Genomic DNA, 25,259 nt, shown 5'->3' with positions numbered 1-25,259 from the left:
CATGACAAAGTAACTGGGAACCAACGCTGTGAAAAATTAAAGCAGGGGGTGCCCATTATGTCGATCGCGAATAAGAGCAACTGGAAGCTGCACTCACCAAATGTGGTCTTCAATCCAAAAAGTTTGGACATCCATGCACTAAATCATCAATACAGATGAACCCACCTCCACACTCCCACAAACAGTCAGCACAGACATTCTGTAGCTGATTTTATGTTCTTCGATATGGCTACAAAACTTCACATTTTCCGCCTCAAACTATCTCTCCGGCAACCATCTGCTAGTTCTCGTCACATTCCCTTTTTTATCTACAAGCAACCAGAAGCAAGAAATATCAATATAAAACAGCAGAATGAGAAATCTAAAATCGATGAAAAACTAAGAGACATCACTCTCATTACCATCCCCCAAAGTTCAGACTAAAAAGCAAGCCTGCTAAGTCAACTATTCACTCAACGCCACAATATCACGGTATTACGTATGGGTGCTCATTGCGCACAATCGTCTCGTTTCATTGAATTGTCCATATTACCCCAAGGGAGTCTTGCTATTTCAGAATATGGAGAGGGTACTGATCAGCCAGGGAGTTTGGCAATGTCCTCTATTCCCATCCCAGGACATCCTCTCAACGTCCCACTGTTTACTAATCTATTCCCACTCCTATACGGGACCAGAGATGGAAGAATTTCCCAAAGACTTTCAGCCAACTCCCTTTTGTACATAAAAAGTCATTTGCAAAGTCATTAAAAAAAAAAAAGTCAAAGTCATTTGCACCATATCGACATGCTGCAAAAGTCATTTGCAACTCCATGCCTCCATGGAGTTGCGCTGGCCATGTCCAAACATACACGCCAATCACTTATCATCAACTGGATCCCAATTAACAATCGACTCCTGTCTGCACGGTTCCTCCACCGACATGGCAAGATGACAGTCATCGTTGCTTACGCCCCCACAGATGTCGCCGATGATACAGTGAAGGACACCTTCTTCGACCAACTCCATCAGGTCGTTAGCCAAACCCCACCACATGACATTGTCATCATCCTCACTGACGCCAATGCAACCTTCTCTTCCTCCTCCAGAGAAGGACCATCTCACCAAACCCCCCACAACCCATTGGCACCACCTTTGTCGACAACACCACAAATGATAACAGCAAACGTCTGCTTCTCCTCTGCCATTCAAATAACCTCTGTATCACCGACACATGGTTCCCCTGCAAGCAGATCCATCACTGGACCTGGTATAGTCCTGATGGAAGAACCCGGAAGGCGATAGACCACATCATCATCTCCCGCCGCTGGCGATCCTCCGTCACCAACTGCAGGGTCTTCAGAGGAGCACAGTTGGGCAACACTGACCACCGCCTGTTGGTTGCCCAGCTACGACTTAAAATATGAGCAGACCCATCTATCAGGCCACAACCATGCTTAATGTCTTCCAGACTCTGTGACCCCACCACTGCCTCTGCATATCGCCACTCCATCACCAATGCGTTCACCGCCCTGGCCGATGATGACATCGCGGACTGGGAGACTTTCAAACTAAAGGTCAACCAGTCTGCCCAGGATGTATTGGGAAGATCAAGATCTCTTCCCAAACAACCATGGATCTCACAGCTGACCCTCGACATCATGGACCGCCGCCGTGCTGCTCGCCTGCACGGTGATATCACAGAGTACCGGAGGCTGAATGCAGCACGAAATGCAGCAATTGCAACTGACAGGGATAGATACTGGGGAGAAGAGGCTGAACGCATGGAATCAGCAGCACAGCGCAACGACCTTAGACAGGTCTTTCAAATGCTGCGCCAAGCCCGTATCGGACCACGCATCAAGACCATCCTCATGAAGGATGCCAGTGGAAATCGCATCACCACTGAAATAGACTGCCTTGAACGCTGGAAAGAGCACTTCAGCAACCTCCTTCCGACCCCTGTCTTGTTACTGCTGCCAAGTCCACCACCCACAACCCCAACTGCAAAACTGACCCAGTCACAATCGACGAGGTCAGAGCAGCAATAAAATCACTAAAAAATCACAAGGCCCCTGGAATCTGTGCCATCACTGCAGAGCTGGGTGACTCCATGGCCCAGTGGCTCACCCACATCGTTAACCATGTGTGGGTGGCAGAACAGCCCCCCACAGACTGGACCCGAGGCATCATCCTGCCATTCTGGAAGCGGAAAGGCGACAAGCAACTCTGCAACAACTACAGAGGCATCTCACTGCTCTCCATACCCGCAAAACTGTTCAGCCGGATCCTTCTCACCCGCACCCTTCCTGCCATTCGAAGCCATCGCTGCCCCCAACAAGCTGGCTTCATGCCCAACTGGTCCACTATAGATCACATCTCCGCAGTTAGACTCATTGTTGAGAAGGTCAGAGAGTTTCAGAAGTACCAACATCTCTTTATAGCCTTCATAGATCTCAAAGCTGCCTTTGATACAGTTGACCACCTCTCCCTTTGGAACACTCTGAAATACCTTGGAGTGCCACCCAAAATAACCACATTGTTCCAGTGACTCTACAACAACTCAGAGAGCTGTGTTCATGTGAATGGGAAGGACTCAGAGTGGTTCCCCATTAACAGCGGGGTCAGACAGGGCTGCGTGGCCGCTCCGGACCTAGTCCGGGAGCAAGTCTCAGGCGTGTCGTTCGGCAACTTCCACCTGACCGACCTTGAATACACTGATGACACCACCCTGTTCAGCAACTCCCTCCAAGACCTCAGCAGTGCTCTCTCCAGATACCAAACAGAAGCAGCAAAACTGGGCCTCCAAGTAAGCTGGCAGAAAACCAAAATTAAGTATATCGGTGACGCCCCACCCCGCCCTCCTGTTCTTTGGCACAGACGAAGTGCAATTCGTCAATTCCATCATCTACCTGGGCTCCACTATTACGAGCAGCGGCGATCTCAAGCCATAGATTGACCGCAGACGCGCCCTCGCGGCCGCGGCTATGCACTCACTGTGGCGGCCCCTCTGGTGCCACCACTCAGTGTCCCAAAAGACCAAGATGCGCATTTATAACTCAGCAGTTCTTCCCATCCTCCTGTGTGGTGCAAAATCCTGGCCTTTAAACAAGACCCTGGCCAAGAGGATCGACGGCTTTGACAGCAGGTCACTCAGAAGCATCCTGAACATCAGCTGGCACCTCCATGTTGCCAACTCAGACCTCCGAAAACATACTCTTCAGCCCCCTGCATCCCGACTGGCCGCTCAGAGGCGCATCCGTTGGCTTGGACATCTCCTCCGATTACCCCCGGAACACCTAACTCGTGCCATCTTCTCATTTGATCCAGCGACAGTGGGCTGGAAAAGGCCACGTGGCAGACCCCACACCAGATGGCTTGATGTCATCAGGGAGGATCTCAAACACCAGGGCCTTACCCTGGAGGATGCAGTGGACCTGGCTCATGACCGTGGTCATTGGCGGGCCCTGGTGAAGCTGATCGGCTCTACGCACTGTGACGACCCAGCCGAATGAGACTGGGCCTCCGCATCGCAAGAGCATTTATTATTATTATTAGACATGCTGTAAAATGAGGGGGAAAGATATGTTTAAAATATCCCCCCTGATTGAGCAAAGCTCCTGTCGGATTCCCTGAAGAAATTAAAAACAGCCTAACTGCAGGCTTGTATCATGTCCTCATCTATGCTCCTGCACAACAGGGACAGTCTCCACTGGACAATGACATACATAAATGCTTTTTAAGTTCACAAAGCTACAAATTGAGGGATGGAAATGTGAACACGCTTTGGAAGAGCTGGACTGTGGGGAAATGAGAAATATAGCGGCATTATCTAAGCGAGTGAGTTAAGGTTGCTTGATGTAAATTAAAATGTTATTTGTGGATCACATGAACTCAATTTATGAGTTCTTGTCATCACCTGGTTTGTGGGTGGAATTTTCTTGAAATGTAAATGGTGAGGTACGTTTTTGTTTGAAGACGAACGTAATGGCAGCCAGTTTGAGGGATGCTTTAATGAGGAAGACAGGCCTTATTTAAAAGAAATGGGATGGATGGTTGCAGGGGGGCAACTTCCACTGCTTCCATGTGACCTTGAAGGTCAGTGGAGGACATTTGGAGACACTGTGGTGGACATTTTTAAAAATGATGTGGAGATGGAAGGCGGAGAGTCGTGGTGAAGGCCAGCCAATGGCAAGAGGCGTCACTTTTGTCTTTGAAAAATGACACTAAGTAAATGCCTAGGAATTTTAAGAAAGAATACCTCCATTTTCAGAGCTCAAATGTATTCGGACAATTGACACATTCAAAAGGCTTTTTGTTCAGGTGCTACAAATGAAGAAAATAAGATGGGAAAAGACAAGTATGGCAATGCAAAGGAAAAGCTCATGGTCCAAAGCATTTAGAATTAAAACGCCCAATTCTGGAAACTGTAATCTGGATCAAAATGATCATGACTTTGAAATCCCTTTTTTGATACCTTGATCACCTAATGTTTTACGCCCCAGTTCCTTAAAGTAACTTGCACTCGATCAGTCTGACCCATATCTAACCTTTACCAAATTTAGACAAAGAGTGTTCTAATGTATACTTCATATTATATATATGTATATATATATACACACACACACACACACACACACACACACACACACACACACACACACACACGCACACACGCACACACACACACACATTTGAGTCTTGATCATTAATGGTACCTATACAAGCAGTTTATATGCTGACATATTAAGTTATATGGACATCCCAAATCCATCTATTCCATTTGGCCACAGAAAGAAAACAGCCACTCTCTCATTTTCTGATTGGCCGTATTCATCAGCAAAGAAATTTGCTGAAAGTGGGCTTTAGAAAACACTCGGCTTGGTATGAGTGCTTGAAATATGAGACAATTACGCATTCTAAAGAAAAATATATACATCTAGCAGGCATAACATAAAAAATATAAATGGCAAAAAGGACCATTGTTCTCTCAATAACCCTTATGATCACATGCAAATTCAAAACAAACCCATTTGCTACTGGGACTTCTGTGGAATGGCAGATTTAATATCTCCCTTCGGGCACAATGACTGAATAGAGAAAGAAATACATGTATATATTTTATGAACCATGGTTATTAGAATATTCATATCAAACTTGCAAGTCATTGATATTCATTTGCTACAGACTCTTGTTACAAATTCAAAATGTCACATTGAAATTTAAAACACCCTGAAAGGCATGTTCATTATTTTCTTATTGAAATGTTGTGGTTCACTGGTTCGGAGAGTCTCGTTCCTCAGGGCTGTATAGCGCATCTCACATTTGTTCAAATTCAGATGTTTAATTAAAGTTATTAGGAACCACATGTGTATTACTTCATGAGTAGTGAGTGAATTATATTGGCATTACGTATCAGTAGAGCTTGAAGCATAACGTCAGTTGCAAGTTCCACTCTGATAATATTTGTATTGTAATGTTGTAATGGTAAACCATTATTTTTGAAAACACGATAAAACATAACTATGATAACTGTGAGTTGGGTCAATCAAGACAACCACAACCTGCACATGTTCACTTGCTTTTTTTCCCTTAGTTTTCAGATGTATCCGCTCATACCTCTTTCAAAACGCTCGTCTCTGTCATGTGATATGTGGAAAAAAAAGCAGTGGCAGGTGGTGAGTTTTGGACCTGGGCCTTCAGTGGGTATTTAAATGACCTAATCCATCACATCACATCACATCACCAAATAATGTAAAAAAATGCTATTTAACTGTGTGACATCATATAAGAGACAGAGGCATTTCACCTATTTGAGGGGGAAAGCAAAACACAGTTACCTTTACCTTCCAATAACATGACATCAAATCCAAACCTCTACACTACGATATAACAGTTCACCATCAATATTATTAATATAACAACGATCTCACTAAATATCAATAATAAATACAAATAAAGTACATCATACTCACATGAGATACTGGTGCAAAAGCAGTTGAGCTCCTTTCTTTGCTCCTCCGTCTGTTTAAACTAACTGTGCCACTCATGTATACTACTCTAAAAGTGCTTTGAAAAATCAGTTTCTGTGTTGAAACACACCAGCCAGCAACAATGTTGACTGATTTAGAGCCTCATAAAGTCCAGATTTTTTGGAAAAGTGCGCCTTAAGGTGAATTTATTAATCATCGTCCTCATTCGGAAATCAAGCTTCGATGCACATCGAATTCCACCACTCAGACGTTTAACATACCTGAACCAATGAGGGAACCAAGGAGAGGAAAAAAATTAGCCATCAGTCGGGGGCCTTCATGATTCTAAAAAAGTGTGTTTGTGTGTGTGTGTGTGTGTGTTTGTTTGTGTGTGTGTGTGTGTGTGTGGTCAAGACCTGCACTTGAGATTGTGAAACCATTGGGCAAATGAATATTTGCAAGGCAAAACATTGAAGGTGAAATCCGATTGGACAAAACAAAAAAAAAACATTAGAGAATGGAAACATGCTTTGAAATGAAGACAAGAGACTGTTGGAAATTATGAAAATTTTTCGCAAGTTGTAAATGTACTGTAGATCTGTAATTCTGGTTATTTTTGGGCCAGCAGGGAAGGCCATGGGGTTCTGAGGGCATACCACTGGAAAAAAGTAAGCACCTAAGCTAACAGAAATGAATAAAAAAACAAAAACACATGTCTTTAAAAAGCTTCTTGAAAAAGGAAAAGGCCAAATGAGAAGACAAAAGAAGAGCCCTCAGCACTATTCGCCTCACCAGCTCTCCCGACTGGCCTCTGCGATCAATCCCACCCCCACCAGATAGTTTCGCCATTGAAACAGTCATTGGCAGATGCTTTCGTGCCCCCACCCCCCACCCACACTCCTCATATGGTTTCTCTGTGCCTTGCCAATGTCTTTTTTAATACAGTTCATCAGAGTGTGTGTGCATGTTTTGTGTGTGTGTGTGTGTGTGTGTGTGTGTGTGAGAGCAAATGGCATGCTTGTGGGGCTAAGTATCTGTGTATGTTGTAATTTTGAGGTCTTAACCTGTTTGTAAACCTGTTTCTCATTTCACTGCCCTTGTTTTGTCTTCATTGTCCATAAGATGGTTTCTTTTTTCGTGCCAGTCCCAAAGTCCAAGATTATTCTAATGAATAATGCATATGATGCATTTTAATTGACCATAATCTCTTCATACGATTACATTGCCCATTAGCTAAAGTCACCAGCAGGGGTGTAGTGGCCATTGGGAAATTCTGGATTACTACCGACTGATTCATTACAGACAGATAACGGGTTTGCAATTTATTTATTTATTTACTTATTCACTTACTTATTTTTAGATAGGCCCCAATTCTTATATCATTTCTAATCCACACAGCCATCTTTTAACAAAACATAATAATTGCAGACTACTGTTCAACAAATGCAGGATGACTTCTAAGGTAGCCTGCAACACAACACGCACACCTGGCACACACAACATATAGTGATATAAATCGGTCCTATGTTCTGTTGGGATTCATTAGTTTGAGAGGAACAAAAAAAATTATATGTCTGAGTGCAAGGGTGTAATGATATAGAAAGGTGATGGAACATGTGCATATTATAAGAGAGAGAAAGAGAGAGAGAGAGAGAGAGATCTGTATTACTTCTTCCAACTCCCTTAGCAGGTGAGGTCAAGTGCAAGTCAGATGTAGCTTTTCGTAATGAATCGTATGAATCCAAAAGCACAAAAGAGCAACTCATACCTCATCATAGACACTATCGTTGCGTTCAAAGTCGCCTGCCTTCCTGGGAAGCACATGGACATGGACATGCTGAAAACAAATAAGAGAAACCAATTGTTAAAGAGCTGTGCGGTGTACAACGGCAGATATGTTTTTGACAGAGTGTTTCTGTCGTGGCTTGTCATTAATTCACAGAACGTTAGACAAGCAAAACAGTGCTACTCCTTTGCTACAAATCACAGGAGCGTAACCATTAATTCCATCATGCATGATGTGTGCACACCATAGAGCCTCTTTAATCTGACACATTTTAAGGATGTAATTGATTTACTTTCACAACACCACTCCTATCCAACTGTTTCCGGTGACTATTCCCTTGTTGGCACAAACCTGGCAGCTATTATGATTAACTGTGATTTGTTTCTCTGCAAGGGTGATATGGTAATGTCCTCAAGACACTTTTTTAATTGACTAAATACTTAGGTTAAGCCCACATGTAGTGTACATGGATATTTTCCAAATGTATATCTTCCTACTTCCAGTGTGAAAAAGATCCAAGCACACACAGTGGGATTAAAAAAAAATAAAAAATTCTGCCCAAATGAAAACACATCTATTGGCTATCAAGCGCATTTTGGGCAATCACACAGTTGAAAAAGCAACTGCAGTGCGAGGCGTTTTTTGATACTTAATTTCTTTAACCCTTTGAGACGTTACATGTTCATGTACTGACTCGGTACAATGCTTGTCTATAACGAGACTGTGAGACAAAATGAATTCATGTATTGTTCATATTAGGAGTTGAATATGTGAACCTGGCAAGCCACTGTATGATTATTTTTTTGCTGCTGTTAAGAGGCATTGCTGGCGCCATTAAAAGGAATTTTTGGCTCAACAATATGTCATGGTTCCTCAGCATTCTCGTGGCATGGAATATTTTCGATCATCCATGGATGACATAAATTGCACTCAATCCTACCATTGTCGAAAAGGTAATTGGCACACACAAGGGATAGTTGTTTTTTTAAAAAAACATATATGTATGATGAGTGACACACAACTTAAAAACCACACACACTTTTTTTTTCTTTTTTTCTAGCTGTCCATCATGTCTGATGATGACACTTGCTCCAAGGGAGGGGAGGATGGGTAGGGGGGGGGGGGGGGTCAGCAACTCTGTCGCTGGTGCCACTTCTCGTGGGCATAGAGACCGATTCTTGAGCCGCAGACTCGACCACAGATGGAGCAAGGGAAACCGGATACCAGGGGGGTACCAGCTGCCCGCTGGTGTCGTTGAATGCGTTTCTCGGTTCGTCTGGCTTGGTTAATTTTGTGTATTTCAGAGATTGCAGTAGCACAAGTGATCTGCCAGGTTGGTCTGTTGAGTGCAAGTGTTTCAAGCTGCGTGGGGTTGACGTTGGCTCGCTTTAGGAGGTCCCTGCTGTAGTCCTTGAGGCGCCGCTTTTGGCCCCCAGCAGAACGCTTTGCACCTCTCAGTTGGCCATAGAGGACCTGGCGGGGCAGGCAGTTGTCTGGCATGCGAATGGTGTGTCCAATCCACCGAAGATGTTTTTTCGCCACGGCCGCTTCCATGCAGATGGAATTGGTGCTTTTGAGGATGTCTGTATGGGGAATTCGATCTTCCCAGGACAGGCCAAGGATCTTTTGCAGGCAGCGGATGTGGAAGGCTTCCAAGGTAGTAATGTGCTGGCGATATGGAGTCCATGACTCTGACCCGTAGAGCAGAGTGGAGAGACACACTGCGTTGTACACAGCAATCTTGGTACAAGTCTTCAGGTTTCGGTTTTCAAAGACCCTGCTGCGTAGGCGACCAAAGGATGATGATGCTTTATTAATACGGGTGTGGACTTCAGTGTCAAGGGAACAGTTTGAAGATAAAGTGGAGCCAAGGTAGGTGAAATGGTCCACTACGTTTAGTGGAGTGCCATTAATGTGAAAGCTGGGGGATGTGGAAGTTGGGGTAGCGAGTTGGAACATGACCTCAGTTTTTTTAATGTTGATCTGAAGACCAAAGGATTGGTACAGATTGGAAATGGTGTAGAGGGCGTGCTGCATAGAGTTTGAACTGTGAGCTAGTATAGTGCAGTCATCAGCATACTGAAGCTCACAGATCTGACAGATTTTGTCTTTGTGTGAGCCTGGAGCCGTCTGATGTTGAAGAGGCTTCCGTCTAGGCGGTATTCCATATGGACACCGTCTTCATGTCCCATGCCACGGTGGAAGAGGCACGTGGTGGCAGAGAGGAGGATGTTAAAAAGCACTGGAGCCAAGACACAGCCCTGCTTCACCCCGACTTTCACCTTGAAGAGCTCTGACTGGAGTCCTCCGATGAGCACTCTGGCTTGCATCCCATCATGCAGCTGCTGGAGGATGCAGAGAAACTTGGGTGGCACCCCAAGTTTGGAGAGGTGTTTCCAGAGCAACCCACGGTTAATGGTGTCAAAGGCTTTGCTGAGATCGATGAAGGCTATGTACAGGTCCTTGTGATGTTCTCTGCTTTTCTCCATTAGCTGTCTTAAAACAAAGATCATGTCAATGGTGGATCTAGTCTTCCGGTAGCCACACTGGGTTTCTGGAAGCACACCTTCTGAGATGTGCTCGACCAGCCTGCTGAGCATGATTTTGGCCAAGATCTTTCCTGTGGTGGAGAGGAGAGAGATTCCTCGGCTATTCCCACAGGCTGCTCTGTCCCCTTTCTGCTTATAGATAACAACGATGTTAGCATCCTTCCAATCCTGCGGGACGGTCCCATGTTCCCAGATGTTTTGAATCAGGAGGTGCAGTCGGCGCGTGAGGAGATAACCTCCGTGTTTGAAAACCTCTGCAGGGATGCCATCGGGTCCAGCGCTCTTGTTGTTCTTTAGGCCCGCAATGGCTTGCTGGGTTTCAGAATAGGATGGTGGGGCGTCGAGGCTCATGATTGTTGGCAGGTCTGGAAGATTGTCCAGAATGTGTGGGTTGACAGGGTTGGTATGGTTGAGAAGATGTTCAAAGTGGTTTGCCCAACGGGCAAGGATCTCATGGTGGTCCTTGAGGAGTGCAGAGCCATCAGCTGATCGGACTGGAGCAATTGCCCGCTTCTTGGGACCATACAGTGCTTTGATGGCATTGTAGAAGCCCTGGGTGTTGTTACAGTCTGCCAGATTTTGGATCTCATTTGCCTTCTGCACCCACCAGGTGTCCTCCATGATACGGAGTGCTCGCTGGGTCACTGTTCTAACTGCAGAAAAGGTGGCTTTACGGGTGAGAGATGTAGGGCAGGACAGGAGAGCTTTATGGGCCTCATGCTTTGCTTTCAGAAGTGTATGTATCTCGGTTGAGTTGCAGTCAAACCAATCCTGGTGGCGTCTCCTTGACTGGCCAAGCACCTCCGAAGCTGTGCTCTGGATAGCCTGGTGCAGAGCTGGCCAGTCACCTGATTCCTCCGGGATCTTATCAAGGTTTTCAGCAAGGAGTCGCCGGAGGTTGGCTCTGGTGGTGGGGTTGTTCAATGCTGCACAGTTGAGCCTTTTGTTGGGAGCTGTCCTTGGATGACGGGGTTGAATGCTCATGAGGAGTTTGGATCTGACCATGAGATGGTCAGTCCAACACTCAGCTCCGCGCATGACACGGGTGATGAGGACATCCCGTATGTCCTTTTGACGGACAATCACATAGTCCAGGAGATGCCAGTGTTTGGAGCCGGGGTGCTGCCAGGTGGTCTTAAACCTGTTCTTCATTTGGAAAATGGTGTCTGCTGTGATGCGGACGTTGTATCGGTCTGATGTGGTAAAGAAGGAGCTGAGCCAAAGGGCGAATGATGAGTGACACACAACTTAAAAACCACACACACACACAAACACACACACACACACACGGTTTTCCTCATCTCTCAACAAACGTTTTTTTTTCTGAAGTCGTTACCCCAAACTATACTAAAAGGCCAACGTGAATGTTTTTGTTGAAAAATATCTGTATGTGCGGTAATGCTCCATACAAAATAAAGTTCACTTCATGAAAGAAAAAAAAATAGAAGTCTGTGGAATACATTGGAGCATTTCGCAGCCGAGTGTGAAGCGGTTGGGATGAAAATCAGCACCTCCAAATCTGAAACAATGGTCCTCAGTCGGAAAAGGGTGGAGTGCCCCCTCTGGGTTGGGGAGGAGATCTTGCCCCAAGTGGAGGAGTTTAAGTATCTTGGGGTCTTGTACATGAGTGAGGGCAGGAGGGAGAGAGAGATCGACAGGCGGATCGGTGCAGCGTCTGCTGTGATGCGGACGTTGTATCGGTCTGATGTGGTAAAGAAGGAGCTGAGCCAAAGGGCGAAGCTCTCAATTTACCAGCCGATCTTCTTTCCGACCCTCATCTATGGTCACGAGCTATGGGTCGTGACCGAAATAACGAGATCCCGGATACAAGCGGCCGAAATGAGTTTTCTCCGCAGGGTGTCCGGGCTCTCCCTTAGAGATAAGGTGAGAAGCTTGGTCATCCGGGAGGGGCTCAGAGTCGAGCCGCTTCTCCTCCACATCGAGAGGAGCCAGATGAGGTGGCTTGGGCATCTGATTCGGATGCCCCCTGAACGCCTCCACCGGGAGGAGACCCTGAGGACGACAAGGACACGCTGGAGAGATTATGTCACCCAGCTGGCCTGGGAACGCCTCGGGATCCCCCGGGGAGAGCTGGAAGAAGTAGCTAGGGAAAGGGAAGTCTGGGCTTCCCTGCTAAAGCTGCTGCCCCCGCGACCCGGCCCCGGATAAGCGGTAGAAGATGGATGGATGGAATACATTGTCAGTGCTTGACAGTAAATAGAATGAAGGCAGGATGAAGCTACCGTCAAGAAATTAAGAAAACTACAAGTAAATGCTGCTGATGACCTGTTTTGAGGTCACGAGAGGGCGTAGCACCGAGCATTTCTTTAAATGTTATGTTTCTTTCCTCACAAATTCATTTGTTGGCCTTTTGAATTAATAGCTTCCACACCATCAACATTCTCTCTATAGCCACATATAGTACATTGTGTGAATATGTATAAGATCGAGATTTAATATTTTCTGGTCTTCTGCTTTAATTAGTGGGGGCCTCTATCCGCAGGCTGATTTGGGGGCTCTGTACATCCCTGCAAGACGGTGATTTGGTCAGCGTGCAGGCAAAACATCAACTAAGCAGTTCGAATTTATTTAATCACTTGCTTTGTCGTCATGATTTGCACAGCTGATGATTGACAACAGCATTTTTGAAAAGAAATCATTCCACCCATCAGTCAGATTAATTTAGTGAGTTTAATAACATCTGTTTACAGTCATTTTACAGAGAAAGGGCATTAAAGTACTGTCACTGCATTGCTAATTTGATGTGTGTTTTGCAATCTTTGTCTGAATAGAAATAACCATAAAATTTAGAATTTATCATCAAGAAAGGGTAGACCTCTACACAACCTTTAAATGTGTTTCAGGGTTTAAACTATATGATAATCTGGCTGTAATTCGGGGTACTCACAGAGTTTATTTTGAACATCATCTGTCATCTGTCTGATTTACACCCTCAAACGTAGTGTGGTCGTCTACAGTAATTGTTGGGTTGCTTTTTTTTTTTGGCGTGTTTATTTATCATCGAAGACATAATAACCTAATTGGCAAGCATTGTTTGTCATTGCTACACGATGATGAATTTGCAAGGCAGGCCAACATAATGTTTAAAAAATGTAATAAATAAGACATTGTTGGCATGCTGGCAGCATCTGCTTTTTCATGTGAATTTTCGATATAATGAGATAATTTGCATGAAATCTGCATTAATGCATCGGTTTACCTTGAAACAAATGTCTGAAGCAGAAAAAGTGATTTATCTCAGATGCTGCCTTTACGTGCATGAATGAAGTGGTGAATATGTGTGCTAGATATACACCACATGATTTATATAACCCAGTTCCCATTATTTTTTTTTCTTCACTCACGAATATAGGATCATTCGAACAATGACACCTGGCAAAATGGAGACCGTAGCCACCGAGATTAAATCTTGAATATTACACATTTTCGCGTGTTTTCCTCTTCATAGAGGCGCTCACGACAAAAAGGATGTCACTTCACGAGAGAAGCGCATCCGCCATAAAGGACAAAACACATGACATGTCTTGCCATATTACACAATGCGGCACTGTGAAGGACTCTCGGATGCAAACATTGACATATTCATTGCCTATACACCTGCAGACCGAGCCTCGTTTTCTGTAACGCAGTGATTGGCTGTTGCAGATAAGACTGGCCATCAATCAAATAAAAATGACATCACTGTTTCTTTGTATTTTTAATGTCTTGGTGATTAGTAGCTCAACATTAGTATTTCACAACACAAAAATTGTTACGATGATAAAATAAAAGACTGTATTTTCCGCACTATAAGGCGCTTCGGAGTATAAGGCGCACCTTCGATGAATGCCTATTTTAAGATTGTTTTTGAGTATTTGACACAATACATTACAAGGCACATAGAATAGCAGCCACAATCGCGGCTAAGGTTGCGTGATGCATCCAATAAATCAGAATGCTGATCCATATAAAAGATGTATCGGATTATAAGGCGCACTGTCGGCTTTTGAGAAAATTGAATACTTTTAGGGGTGCCTTATTGTGCGGTAAATACAGTGTTAATAACAATCACAAAAATGTTACTTTTAGAAATCCTAGCCATCAGCCAAGAAACAGAACACAGACAGCTTTCTGAACGAGTTGGATTGATCATTAGGGAAATGAAATGTATGATTATTATTGTTATTCTTAATGGGTGTCCACAGGCACTTGATATTCTCTGACTGTACACCAAGTGACAGTGTTGCTATGAAAATAGTGTTGGAGTGAAATATCCCGTTAAGAAAAGAAAATGCATTGTTTGGCTACACTCTGGTTTTGTTATTTTGCCTCCTGACACCACAAAATTAACCCGGTGAGGGATGATTAAAGGGAGGAACGAAAACCCAGGCCCGGTAGTCCAGTGGTTAGCACGTCGACTTCACAGTGCAGAGGTTTCAATTCCAGCTCCGGCCTCCCTGTGTGGAGTTTGCATGTTCTCCCCGGGCCTGCGTGGGTTTTCTCCAGGTACTCCGGTTTCCTCCCACGTTCCAAAAACATGCATGGCAGGCTGATTGACTACTCTAAATTGTCCCTAGGTGTTAGTGTAGGCGTGGATGGTTGTTCGTCTCTGTGTGCCCTGCAATTGGCTGGCAACCGATTCAGGGTGTCCCCCGCCTACTGCCCGAAGACGGCTGGGATAGGCTCCAGCACCCCCCGCGACCCTAGTGAGGATTAAGCGGTTCGGAAAATGAATGGATGAATATATATATATATATATATATATATATATATATATATATATATATATATATACATATATTATTAGAGCTGTCAGTTTAGCGTGTTTTTATTGGCATTAATTTAAATGAATTTTAATGGTATTCAATTTTTTCTTGCGAGATTAATGCGGCACACGTCAGAGCGGATGTTACGTTGCTCTATAAATAAACCAGAAACAAAACAACAAGCATGCTGCATAGGTCCAGCACGTTTGTTTTGCCAGCCACGGCAGCGCGAGACACCGAAAACGGATACTTAAAGAGTTTATGAATGGAAAGTTTACTTTTAAAAAGTTGCCAGATTGCTCCACTGACAAGACCAAAGTTATCTGTGTGTTTTGCAGTCGTAAACTGAGCTATCATCATAGCACCTTGAGTCTGAAATACCACTTAATGGCCAAGCACACAGCTGATGTGAGTAGTCCGCCCCCTCGTCTCAGACAGACAGCTATGGATCATTTCAAACCGAAGAAAATGGATGACACGACGAAGAACAAATTTGCTGAAGCCATAGCTAAATGTATGGATACTGCATGCAAGCCTGTCAACATTGTCCAGAGCTCGACTCAAGCTGAAATCATTCGCATTGCAGCTAACGACTCCACTACAGATTGCCAGCGAGAGCCTCCATTACAAGCTATGTACAGAAATTGTACGTAGCGGAGAAGGCTAAGGTATACCAAGCGGGAGAAGACACTGTTTCGGGAGAGAAATAAGAGACTAGGTTGATGAGCTTCTGGTGAATGAAGTGCAGGCAGCCTGTCGAATACGATGTATGCCACTGACGCAATTGTTACTTGTTTGGAACTATTTTGTGTGGAAGGTTACAGTGTTCCGTGTCCATATAAATAAAGCCGGTGGAGCTTCTCTGTGTTCGTCTGACAGTGAGGGTGCGCAGAGGCGGTGACATGACAACGAAAGTTCAGTGGTGCAGTGGTAGCGACCTTGCGAAAATAAAACGTCTCCAGTGTTGTCATCGAACCAAGTGTAGTCATCCGAAATGATGTCAACACAAAACCGTAGAGAGACTTCCGCGCAAGAAGGACCAACAGAATCAACATAGCCTTACTGCTGTGTTCAAAGCAAACTTGAGAAAAACGAACGATGCAACCATGGCTTAAATCCACTATCGGATGAATACTAGTTTACCTTAGATGTGCACTTTATAATGTTATATTGCTCTGTTTTGATTCCATAAAAAGAGCTGTTAAAGCAGCTGTTGTGTGACAAGATATTTTTTTTACTGTTGTTGATGGACAGTTATATTGTGTGAGAGATTATGTGTGAATAACTGCTCCAAGTGATAAATGTTCATGTAAAATTGAAAATCGAAATTGTTATTTCAGTAAATATTTTCATTTTGCACATAGAAAACTGATTCAAAGTTCCACCTTGATGAGAGCATTAAAATGGGGAAAAATAGGACAAAAATATATAAAAGGAAATTCTGAAATGATAAAAAATGCGTGAGTAATCACGATTAATTTGTTGTGAATTTGTGTTAATTATGACAGTTGCATTTTAATTTGATTAAATATTTCAATCGTTTGACAGCTCTAATATCCATCCATCCATTTTCCGAACCGCTTAATCCTCACTAGGGTCGCGGGGGATGCTGGAGCCTATCCCAGCTGTCTTCGGGCAGTAGGCGGGGGACACCCTGAATCGGTTGCCAGCCAATCGCAGGGCACACAGAGACAAACAACCATCCACGCTCACATTCACACCTAGGGACAATTCTAGAGAGTTCAATCAGCCTGCCATGCATGTTTTTGGAATGTGGGAGGAAACCGGAGTACCCGGAGAAAACCCACGCAGGCCCGGGGAGAACATGCAAACTCCACACAGGGAGGCCGGAGCCAGAATTGAACCCGGTACCTCTGCACTGTGAAGTCGACGTGCTAACCACTGGACTACCGGGCCGCCCAGCTCTAATATATACTATATATTTATAAACTGCTCCAAAAAATAAAGGGAACACTGAAACAGCACGGTAAAACTTCAGTGTTCCCTATTTTTTTGAGCAATATAAATATATATGTAAAAAAAAAGTGGTGGTCAACTGGTTCGGGCAGGCATGTCCAGCTACGGGCCTGGAGGGCCACTGTCCTGGCTGTTTTCCATCTCTCGCAGCTGCAACACACCTGATTCAGATGAGCAGCTGCTCAGCCAGCTCTGAAGCAGCATCAGAATGATCCTGATGATTTGAATCAGGTGTGCTCCTCCTTGGAGAGCTGGAAAACAGGCAGGACAGCGGCCCTTGAGGACCGACTTTGGACACCTGTTAGGGCATTGGCTGCACAGTGCAGAGGCTCAGGGTTTGATTCCTTCCTTTGTGGCATATGCATGTTCTCCCTGTGCCTGTGTGTGTTTTTTGAGGGTAATCCGGTTTCCTCCCACGTTCCAGAAACATTGATGGCAGGTTAATGAATCACTCTAAATTGTCCTGAGGTGTGAGTGTCAGCGTGGATGGTTGTTCGTCTGTGTGTGCCCTGCGATTGGCTGGCAACCTGTTCAGTGTCCCGCGCCTACTGCCCAAGGACAGCTGGGATAGGCTCCAGCGCCTCCCGCGACCTTTGTGAGGATAAGGGGATCAGACAATGGATGGATGGATGGATGATTTGCCAATCATTGTATTCTGTTTTTATTTTTGTTTCACACAACGTACAAACTTCCTTGGAATTGGATTTGTATATGAGTCACCGACAAGGACGCCAGAGTCTTGATTGACCCTGATGAGGTCCAGTCATTTTTCAAACACAGTTGGCCAGGGAGCCACAGTGCCAGATGGCATTTCTGCATTTCTTCTAAAAATCCGTGCGGAGGAGTTGACACCTGCACTGTTTCCTCTCAAAATCTGTAGATCAGCACAGCATCTGCACGTGCTGGAAGAAATCAGTTATAATTGTGGGATCCACAAAACTCTGTCCAAAGGAAAATATTGACACTCGCCCTGTTGCGCTAACATCAAGTACAATCAAATGTTTTGAGAAAATATTGCCATCTTAGTGTCAAATAAAATCAAATGTTTTGAGAGAATATTGGTATCCTCACTCAAGAAGGAGGTCGACTCACTGCTCAATCCTTTTTTCAGTTTGCCAATAAGTAGAGCAGTAACACAGACTATTTTGTCAATACTATTACATATCTGGTCACCAAACATCTGGAAGACATGTTTGGTATCTCGATTTTAGCTCAGCGTTTAATACGCAGCAGCCATGTTTACTGAGGCTCCCTGAGTAAATTGAAGAACAGGCATGTTAATCGCTGCATTCTGAAATGGTTCACGTCCTTTCTAACTAACTGTGTGCAGCATATCAGAGATAACAGTGTCCTCTCAGAGTTCAGACTCTTCAGCACTGGTTATCCCCACAGATGTGTCAGTTCCCCCTGTGCCCTCTCACATTATAAACCAACAATTGTATCAAGGTCCATCCTGCTGATAACTATCTCATCAAATTTTCAGATGGCACTGCCATCTTGGGCTTTCTGCACAAAGATGAGAGTTCAGCATCTTACCATTCTGAGATCTGTAACTTTGCTCAGTGATGTGACTCTATCTTATGCCGATGTAAAGAAAACGGAAGAAATGGTGTTCTATCTTAAAGCTGTGAATGACTTGAGGGCCGGGGGCTCATCCACAATGAACCCATCACTGCTTGACACCTTATGCAGCCTGTCTTTGGTGATGACAGGGCATAACAACTGTTAGTTTGAATCGAGGCTTCCTTCCTTTGTAGAGTTCTCCCCGTGCCCGAGCATGACTATTGGACACCTGTGCCTAACATATACTGCTGGTATTTAAATAAGAAAAGTTACAGGAGTCAATCAAAAAAGACAGACTTTATTCTTAGCTGGTCTTCATAAGTCATACATACTTGAAATATTTGTGTATCCAGGGGGCTCAAATTCACAAAAACATGAAATGCCAGTGTGTTTGAGGTGATTGTTTCCATAATTCCCAAAAACCTGTTCATGTCCTCATATGTAGTAATTTTGTCATAAATCAAAAAATATATATGTTCGAGCCAAAATCTGAATAGATGGGTGTCTTCCTGATTTTTTTCATGGTTACCATATTTTTTTGGAGCCGGTAGGACCACGGGAAAGGCATGTACCCATATGTCGAATGAACAAACGGACATCCTGAAAATACACCAAAACACATATGTGTATGTGTGTGTGTGCGTGTCCGTGTGTGTGTATACTGTACAGAGGAGTACCAAATTCCCAGATGGAAAATATTAGAGAACTGACAAGAAATGTTGCTAACTTGTGCGCACACAAACCATCAGACACCACATAATATCCAACACAAAAACAAATGCAAGAGCAAGAAGTTGCTGTCCCAAAAACTGTACAAAGTTGAAGACAGAGGTTTTGGAGTTGTTTAAGTCAACAAAGAGAGACTTCCTCTTACGTGCAATGCTTGGACTTCCACGATGATCGCACGAAAATAAAAAGTAGGACAAAAATGGGAGTAGAGTGAAACGAAACTATCTTTGGTTGTTTATTTGGTTAAGACGACTATTTAAGTGGTGTATGATGGCATACTTACTGCATATTATGTACCACAAAAAGCATCAAAGTTCGGTTTAATGTGAACCTTGCCACTATTTAGAATATGACTCTAAATAATTCATCAATGCCAAGAGTTTGGAACTGGAAATAAAATACAATGGTTATTTAATGCTGTCGAACTATTGCGGAATCCTCATGACATATTAAAAAGTTGTGAAATATTTATTTCTCACCTTCACAGTTTGTCCGGCTTCAGGACCATCCTAGAGGGAACATAAAGATGTCATTAGAAAAGATTCAGAAATTCTATAGTATTTGAAGGTGCTCTTCCCTCATAATCCATTTTCCACCACTGTTTTATGCATGACACATGTCAAAATGTGTCTCTGACACAGAAGGGTGACATTTGTGCGGTTTGTGGATTGGATACATCCATCCATTTTCCGAACCGCTTGATCCTCACTAGGGTCGCGGGGGGTGCTGGAGCCTATCCCAGCCGTCTCCGGGCAGTAGGCGGGGGACATCCTGAATCAGTCGCCAGCCAATCGCAGGGCACACAGAGACGAACAACCATCCACGCCCACGGATTGGATACAATAGTCCAAAAAAGGCAAAAGGCTTGCAAAATGCTCAGACTTGAATTCAGCGCTGCTGTAATGCAGGATAATGACTTAGGATAATCAAGGGGTGCACATAAGCAGTGCGTGGTTGCCCCTATGCACACCGAAAATATTAAATTGCGCAGCAGATACAAGACTGTCACTTCACATTTGTGTATTAACCATATTGCTGCTCAACCAGTCAACTACATTGCGCTCAGGCCGGCCCCAATTCGAAGTGATGGAAGCCACCATAAAGATTGCTTCCGAGGGCCAACTTCCAAATAAAATCAAAGTCAAGCATTGATATCCATGTACCGTATAACTTGTTTCACTTTTATTTTGAAGTTGACCCTCGAAGTACCTTGCGTAGGAGCCTAGGAATAACCATTGAGGCGGCTGGCTTGACTATGCTGACCCCCTACTAACTGCTACATTCACCGTGAGACAGTCAGTAGGAGGACTGCCAGTGAGATAGTTATCTCCATGTCGCTGCGCTGCGACCTTGACAGTCCATCCAAATATGTCTTAACACAAAAGTGGTGCGTGGTGCAAAAACAGAGTGATCACAGAGAATGGCTGCCATTTTTCGAAAAGGCCATGCAACTCAATTGGGTGAAATATAAATTGTGTAAGCATCTTTTATAAAACAATAAAAGCTGAGCAATGTTAGTTCTAAATGTTTCTGAATGCATCACGTGAATCACAGGACAAGGTGTGGAGAGAGCAGACGGTATGCTACTTTGAGAGGAGTTGAGCCGATGTCAGACATGTCACAGACAAATATAGTGCCTGGTCGCCGACTTTGAATTGTCTTGACGTGTCACAGACAGTGTAGTGTGACATACGAAATGATTCGTCGCGATGTGTCTGGAAGGTTTCACGACAAAGAATGGCTGGCATGTCAGAATTTTTGTTCATCTTGCCGCATAGTGTGACATGTACTACAACTTTTGATTGGTTCTTCAGCAATGACCAATAGGAAGACAGTGCCCTCCTACTTATGATGAGAAACTGGACGTGTGGCGCACACAATCACAATGTGGTCTACAGTAACTAACAAGTCACTTGAACGTGTTGGTGTCATGTTACGCACGAAGCAGGAAAAAGGGAACTGCTTCGTGCGTAACAGTGAAAACAAGAATAAGTGGATCCCCGAAATAGCAGACATCGACAAGGACTTAGTCTAAACAATAATATTTATTGTAAACAAAAAACACCGTCTAATAAATAACAGAAAGCGCTGGTAAAAACGAGAACCAGGAAATGAGGAATCGCAACAACAGAAAACGCTTGCAAAAAACGGCAAGGAAATATGAATAAACAATTATTAGTACATGTAGGCGCTTAGTATAATCGCCATGGGACGAAGGAAATGTAACTAACAGTAAATGGTAATCGAACAATATTTGCGTACATGGGTAACAGCAGCGGTAGTCCAGTGGTTAGCACGTCGGCTTCACAGTGCAGAGGTACCGGGTTCGATTCCAGCTCCGCCCTCCCTGTGTGGAGTTTGCATGTTCTCCCCGGGCCTGCGTGGGTTTTCTCCGGGTGCTCCGGTTTCCTCCCACATTCTAAAAACATGCATGGCAGGCTGATTGGTCGCTCTAAATTGTCCCTAGGTGTGAGTGTGGGCGTGGATGGTTGTTCGTCTCTGTGTGCCCTGCGATTGGCTGGCAACTGATTCGGGGTGTCCCCCGCCTACTGCCCGAAGATGGCTGGGATAGGCTCCAGCACCCCCCGCGACCCTAGTGAGGATCAAGCGGTTCGGAAAATGGATGGATGGATGGATGGGTAACAGCAGTGGCACGGCATGCAATACTCCGGTAATGAGTCGACCGCCGGAGCGCCTAGATATAGCAGGTGCAATCACTGACAAATAGGCAGCAGGTGTGCAGCCGGCAGAAATGAACGCGTGCCACCTGCTGCCGAATACGGAACATGACAGTACCCCCCCCTCAACGGACGCCTCCCGGCGGCCTACCCGGTTTGGACAGGTGAGAAGCGTGGAAGTCGCGAAGTAGGGACGGATCTAAGATCCAGGAGCGGGGGACCCATTGCTGATCCTCTGGCCCGTAGCCCTCCCAGTCGACCAGATACTGGAACCCCTTACCCCTGCGCTGAGAGTCCAGGATGGCCGGCACAGTGTACACGGGGTCACCGTCGACGACCCGCGGAGGAGGAGGCGGGGTGGGTGAAGGAGCCATGGGACTGGTCGCTACCGGCTTGATCAGCGAGACGTGGAACACGGGGTGAACCTTCATGGAGGCTGGCAACCGGAGCTTGACTGTGACGGGGCTGATGACGGAGTCCACCACGAACGGTCCGGTGAAACGTGGCCCCAACTTGGCAGACGTGCCGGCCAAGCGCAGGTCTCTCGTGGCCAGCCACACCTTCTGCCTCACCACATAGGTCGGTGCAGGGTGTCGCCGACGGTCTGCGATCTGCTGGTTTCTGGATGCGGTGCGGGACAATGCGGCCCTGGCCTCCCTCCACACGCGATGGGCCCGTTTGAGGTGGAGCTGCACCGACGGAACCTCCACCTGACCCTCCTGGGACGGGAACAGCGGCAGCTGATACCCGTAGGCCGTCATGAAAGGGGACTGCCCAGTGGCTGAAGAGACGAGGGTGTTGTGAGCATATTCTACCCAAGGTAAGTGGTCAGCCCAGGACGAGGGACAGTGGAGACACACACAATGGAGGGCCGCCCCCAGATCCTGGTTAGCGCGCTCCGCCTGCCCATTGGACTGCGGGTGGTATCCCGTCGTCAAACTCGCCGTGGCCCCCAGGGACCGGCAGAATCGCTTCCATACTCTGGACACGAACTGGGGTCCCCGGTCAGATACGATGTCCAGAGAAATGCCATGGAGACGGAAAACGTGCTTGACGAGGAGGTTGGCGGTCTCCAATGCCGACGGCAACTTGGACAGCGGAATGAAGTGGGCGGATTTAGAGAAGCGGTCCACAATGGTGAGAATGACGGACCGCCCACGGGACGGAGGAAGACCCGTGACGAAGTCCAGGGCGATGTGGGACCAAGGTCGAGGAGGAATGGGTAGAGGTTGGAGCAATCCAGCCGGAGGCCGATGCGAGGCCTTGCCGCAGGCGGAACAGGCGTTGATGTATTCCAAGACGTCTTTCCATTGCTCAGGCCACCAGAACCGCTGGGAGATGAGATGTAGTGTCCGGTTCACCCCAGGGTGGCAAGCCACCTTTGACACGTGCCCCCACTGCAACACCTCCGACCGCAGTGATGGAGGCACAAACAGCTTCCCTGCGGGACATTCAGCCGGGACTTGGGCCCCATCTTGAGCCTCCTGAATCCTCCGCTCGATCTCCCACCTCAACGCCCCCAGGATGCAATGGTCCGGAAGGATGGTTCCTGGTGTGGGGTCCCTTTCCGCGGGATCGTGGAGGCGGGAGAGGGCGTCAGGCTTGGTGTTCTTGGATCCGGGACAATATGTGAGGGTGAAATTAAATCGCGTCAACAGAAGCGCCACCGGGCCTGTCGCGAATTCAGTCTTTTCACGGACCGAATGTACTCCAGGTTCTTATGGTCCGTGAAAACAGTGAAGGGCTCTTTAGTCCCCTTGAGCCAGTGTCTCCATTCCTGTAGTGCCGCAACCACAGCTAGTAGTTCACGGTTTCCCACGTCGTAATTCGCCTCGGCGGCACTGAGACGACGAGAGAAAAAGGCGCAGGCGTGCAGCTTCTGGTCAACCGGAGAACGTTGAGACAAAACTGCCCCCACTCCTGAATCCGAGGCGTCCACCTGTACTACAAAAGGGTGGTCAGGATCAGGATGTTGCAGTACCGGTGGGTTAGTGAAGGCTCTTTTCAAGTTCGCGAACGCTGTGTCTGCGTCCGGGTCCCATTTAAACGGAAGCTTAACGGAAGTCAACAGGGTTAACGGAAGAGCCTGTTGGCTATAGTTACGAATGAATCGTCTGTAGAAGTTGGCAAACCCCAAGAAGCGTTGTAGTTCCTTGCGGCTCCTGGCATGACTCTGTTTTCAGCTTGTCAGCGTCCCATGCTGCTCCACTCGGCCACCTCAATAATTCAAGTGAAGAATTTGGTCCACTCTTCCCCAATACGTGGGCAAAGTTCTGCCAGAGGTGGCACGTGAAGCTCCTGACAGGGGAATCCGTAAGACATTCCCAACAGACCCTTACAATATGTTTGAGTCTGCCAGGTTGGAGCGGCATCTTCCCCCATTATTGGAGAAAACACACCATTAGGTGGTGATCGGTTGACAGCTTCTCTCCATTTTCACACGAGCGTCGCAAGATACGCAGCCGCAAGTCACATGAAAGAACCACAAAGTCGGTCTTTGAACTGCGTTTTTCCTTGCTTGGTCAAGGGCCACATGGGCCCCCAGTAGAGCCAGACCTAGATGAAATGTGCCTGATAGTGTGCGCCTGGTCGCCAGGCCTGCAAAAATGTGATGCAGCCGGCAGATCTGGGAAAGATTGGGCTTGTCCAAAAGGAACAGCATGTCTCTCTTTGCCTCCTCCTCATCAATACAGATTAATTGTCTTATCATAAACACATTGGCTGCAAATGGGGATAGCTGGCCAGGAGCGAGCTGGAGGTTAACATTAACTACACCGTCAGAGCGTAAAGTGAGAGCCACTTTGTACGCACACCAACACAAGTCTCTTAGCCTCTCTCAGAAGGCAATGCTGATGAATGTTAATTACTGTATAAGGTTTCATAATTAAAGATTTAAGTTAATATGTGTACTGCTGTAGTCTTTGTCTTAAATATGAAAAGTCTAATCATTCATTATTTTTCCAAACCGCTTTATCCTCATAGGGTCGCGGTGGGTGCTGGAGCTGCCTATCCCAGCTGTCTTCGGGCAGTAGGCAGGGGAGACCTTGAACCGGTTGCCAGATAATTGCACGGCACACAGACACAAACAACCATTCGCACTCACACCCTGGGACAATTTGGAGTGTTCAATCAGCCTGCCATGCATGTTTTTGGAATGTGGGAGGAAACCGGAGGACCTGGAGAAAACCCACGCAAGCACGGGGAAAACATGCAAAGTCCACACAGAAAGGCCGGAGCTGCAATTGTGAAGTCGACACGCTAAC

At 45.9% G+C, this 25,259-nt stretch overlaps 1 protein-coding gene across 5 annotated transcripts in view; it reads right to left on the bottom strand.

Moving 5' to 3' along the window:
• Positions 1-25,259, bottom strand: part of fhit (fragile histidine triad diadenosine triphosphatase) — a 214,057-nt gene that overhangs the window by 27,379 nt on the left and 161,419 nt on the right. For all 5 annotated transcript variants that reach the window (XM_086117877.1, XM_086117874.1, XM_086117875.1 and 2 more), the window contains exons 6-7: positions 19,798-19,827; positions 7,717-7,785 (exon numbers count right to left, since the gene is read on the bottom strand). In XM_086117877.1, the coding sequence (XP_085974003.1) occupies positions 7,717-7,785; positions 19,798-19,827 (99 nt within the window). The remainder of the gene's footprint in view (positions 1-7,716; positions 7,786-19,797; positions 19,828-25,259) is intronic.

This window comes from Hippocampus guttulatus, chromosome 8 (assembly GCF_054856545.1).
Source record: "Hippocampus guttulatus isolate MCC_2025c chromosome 8, RoL_Hgut_1.0, whole genome shotgun sequence".
Taxonomy (NCBI): Eukaryota; Metazoa; Chordata; class Actinopteri; order Syngnathiformes; family Syngnathidae; genus Hippocampus; species Hippocampus guttulatus.
Note: the sequence above shows the minus strand (reverse complement) of the source record. Positions and strands in the feature narration are given on the sequence as shown.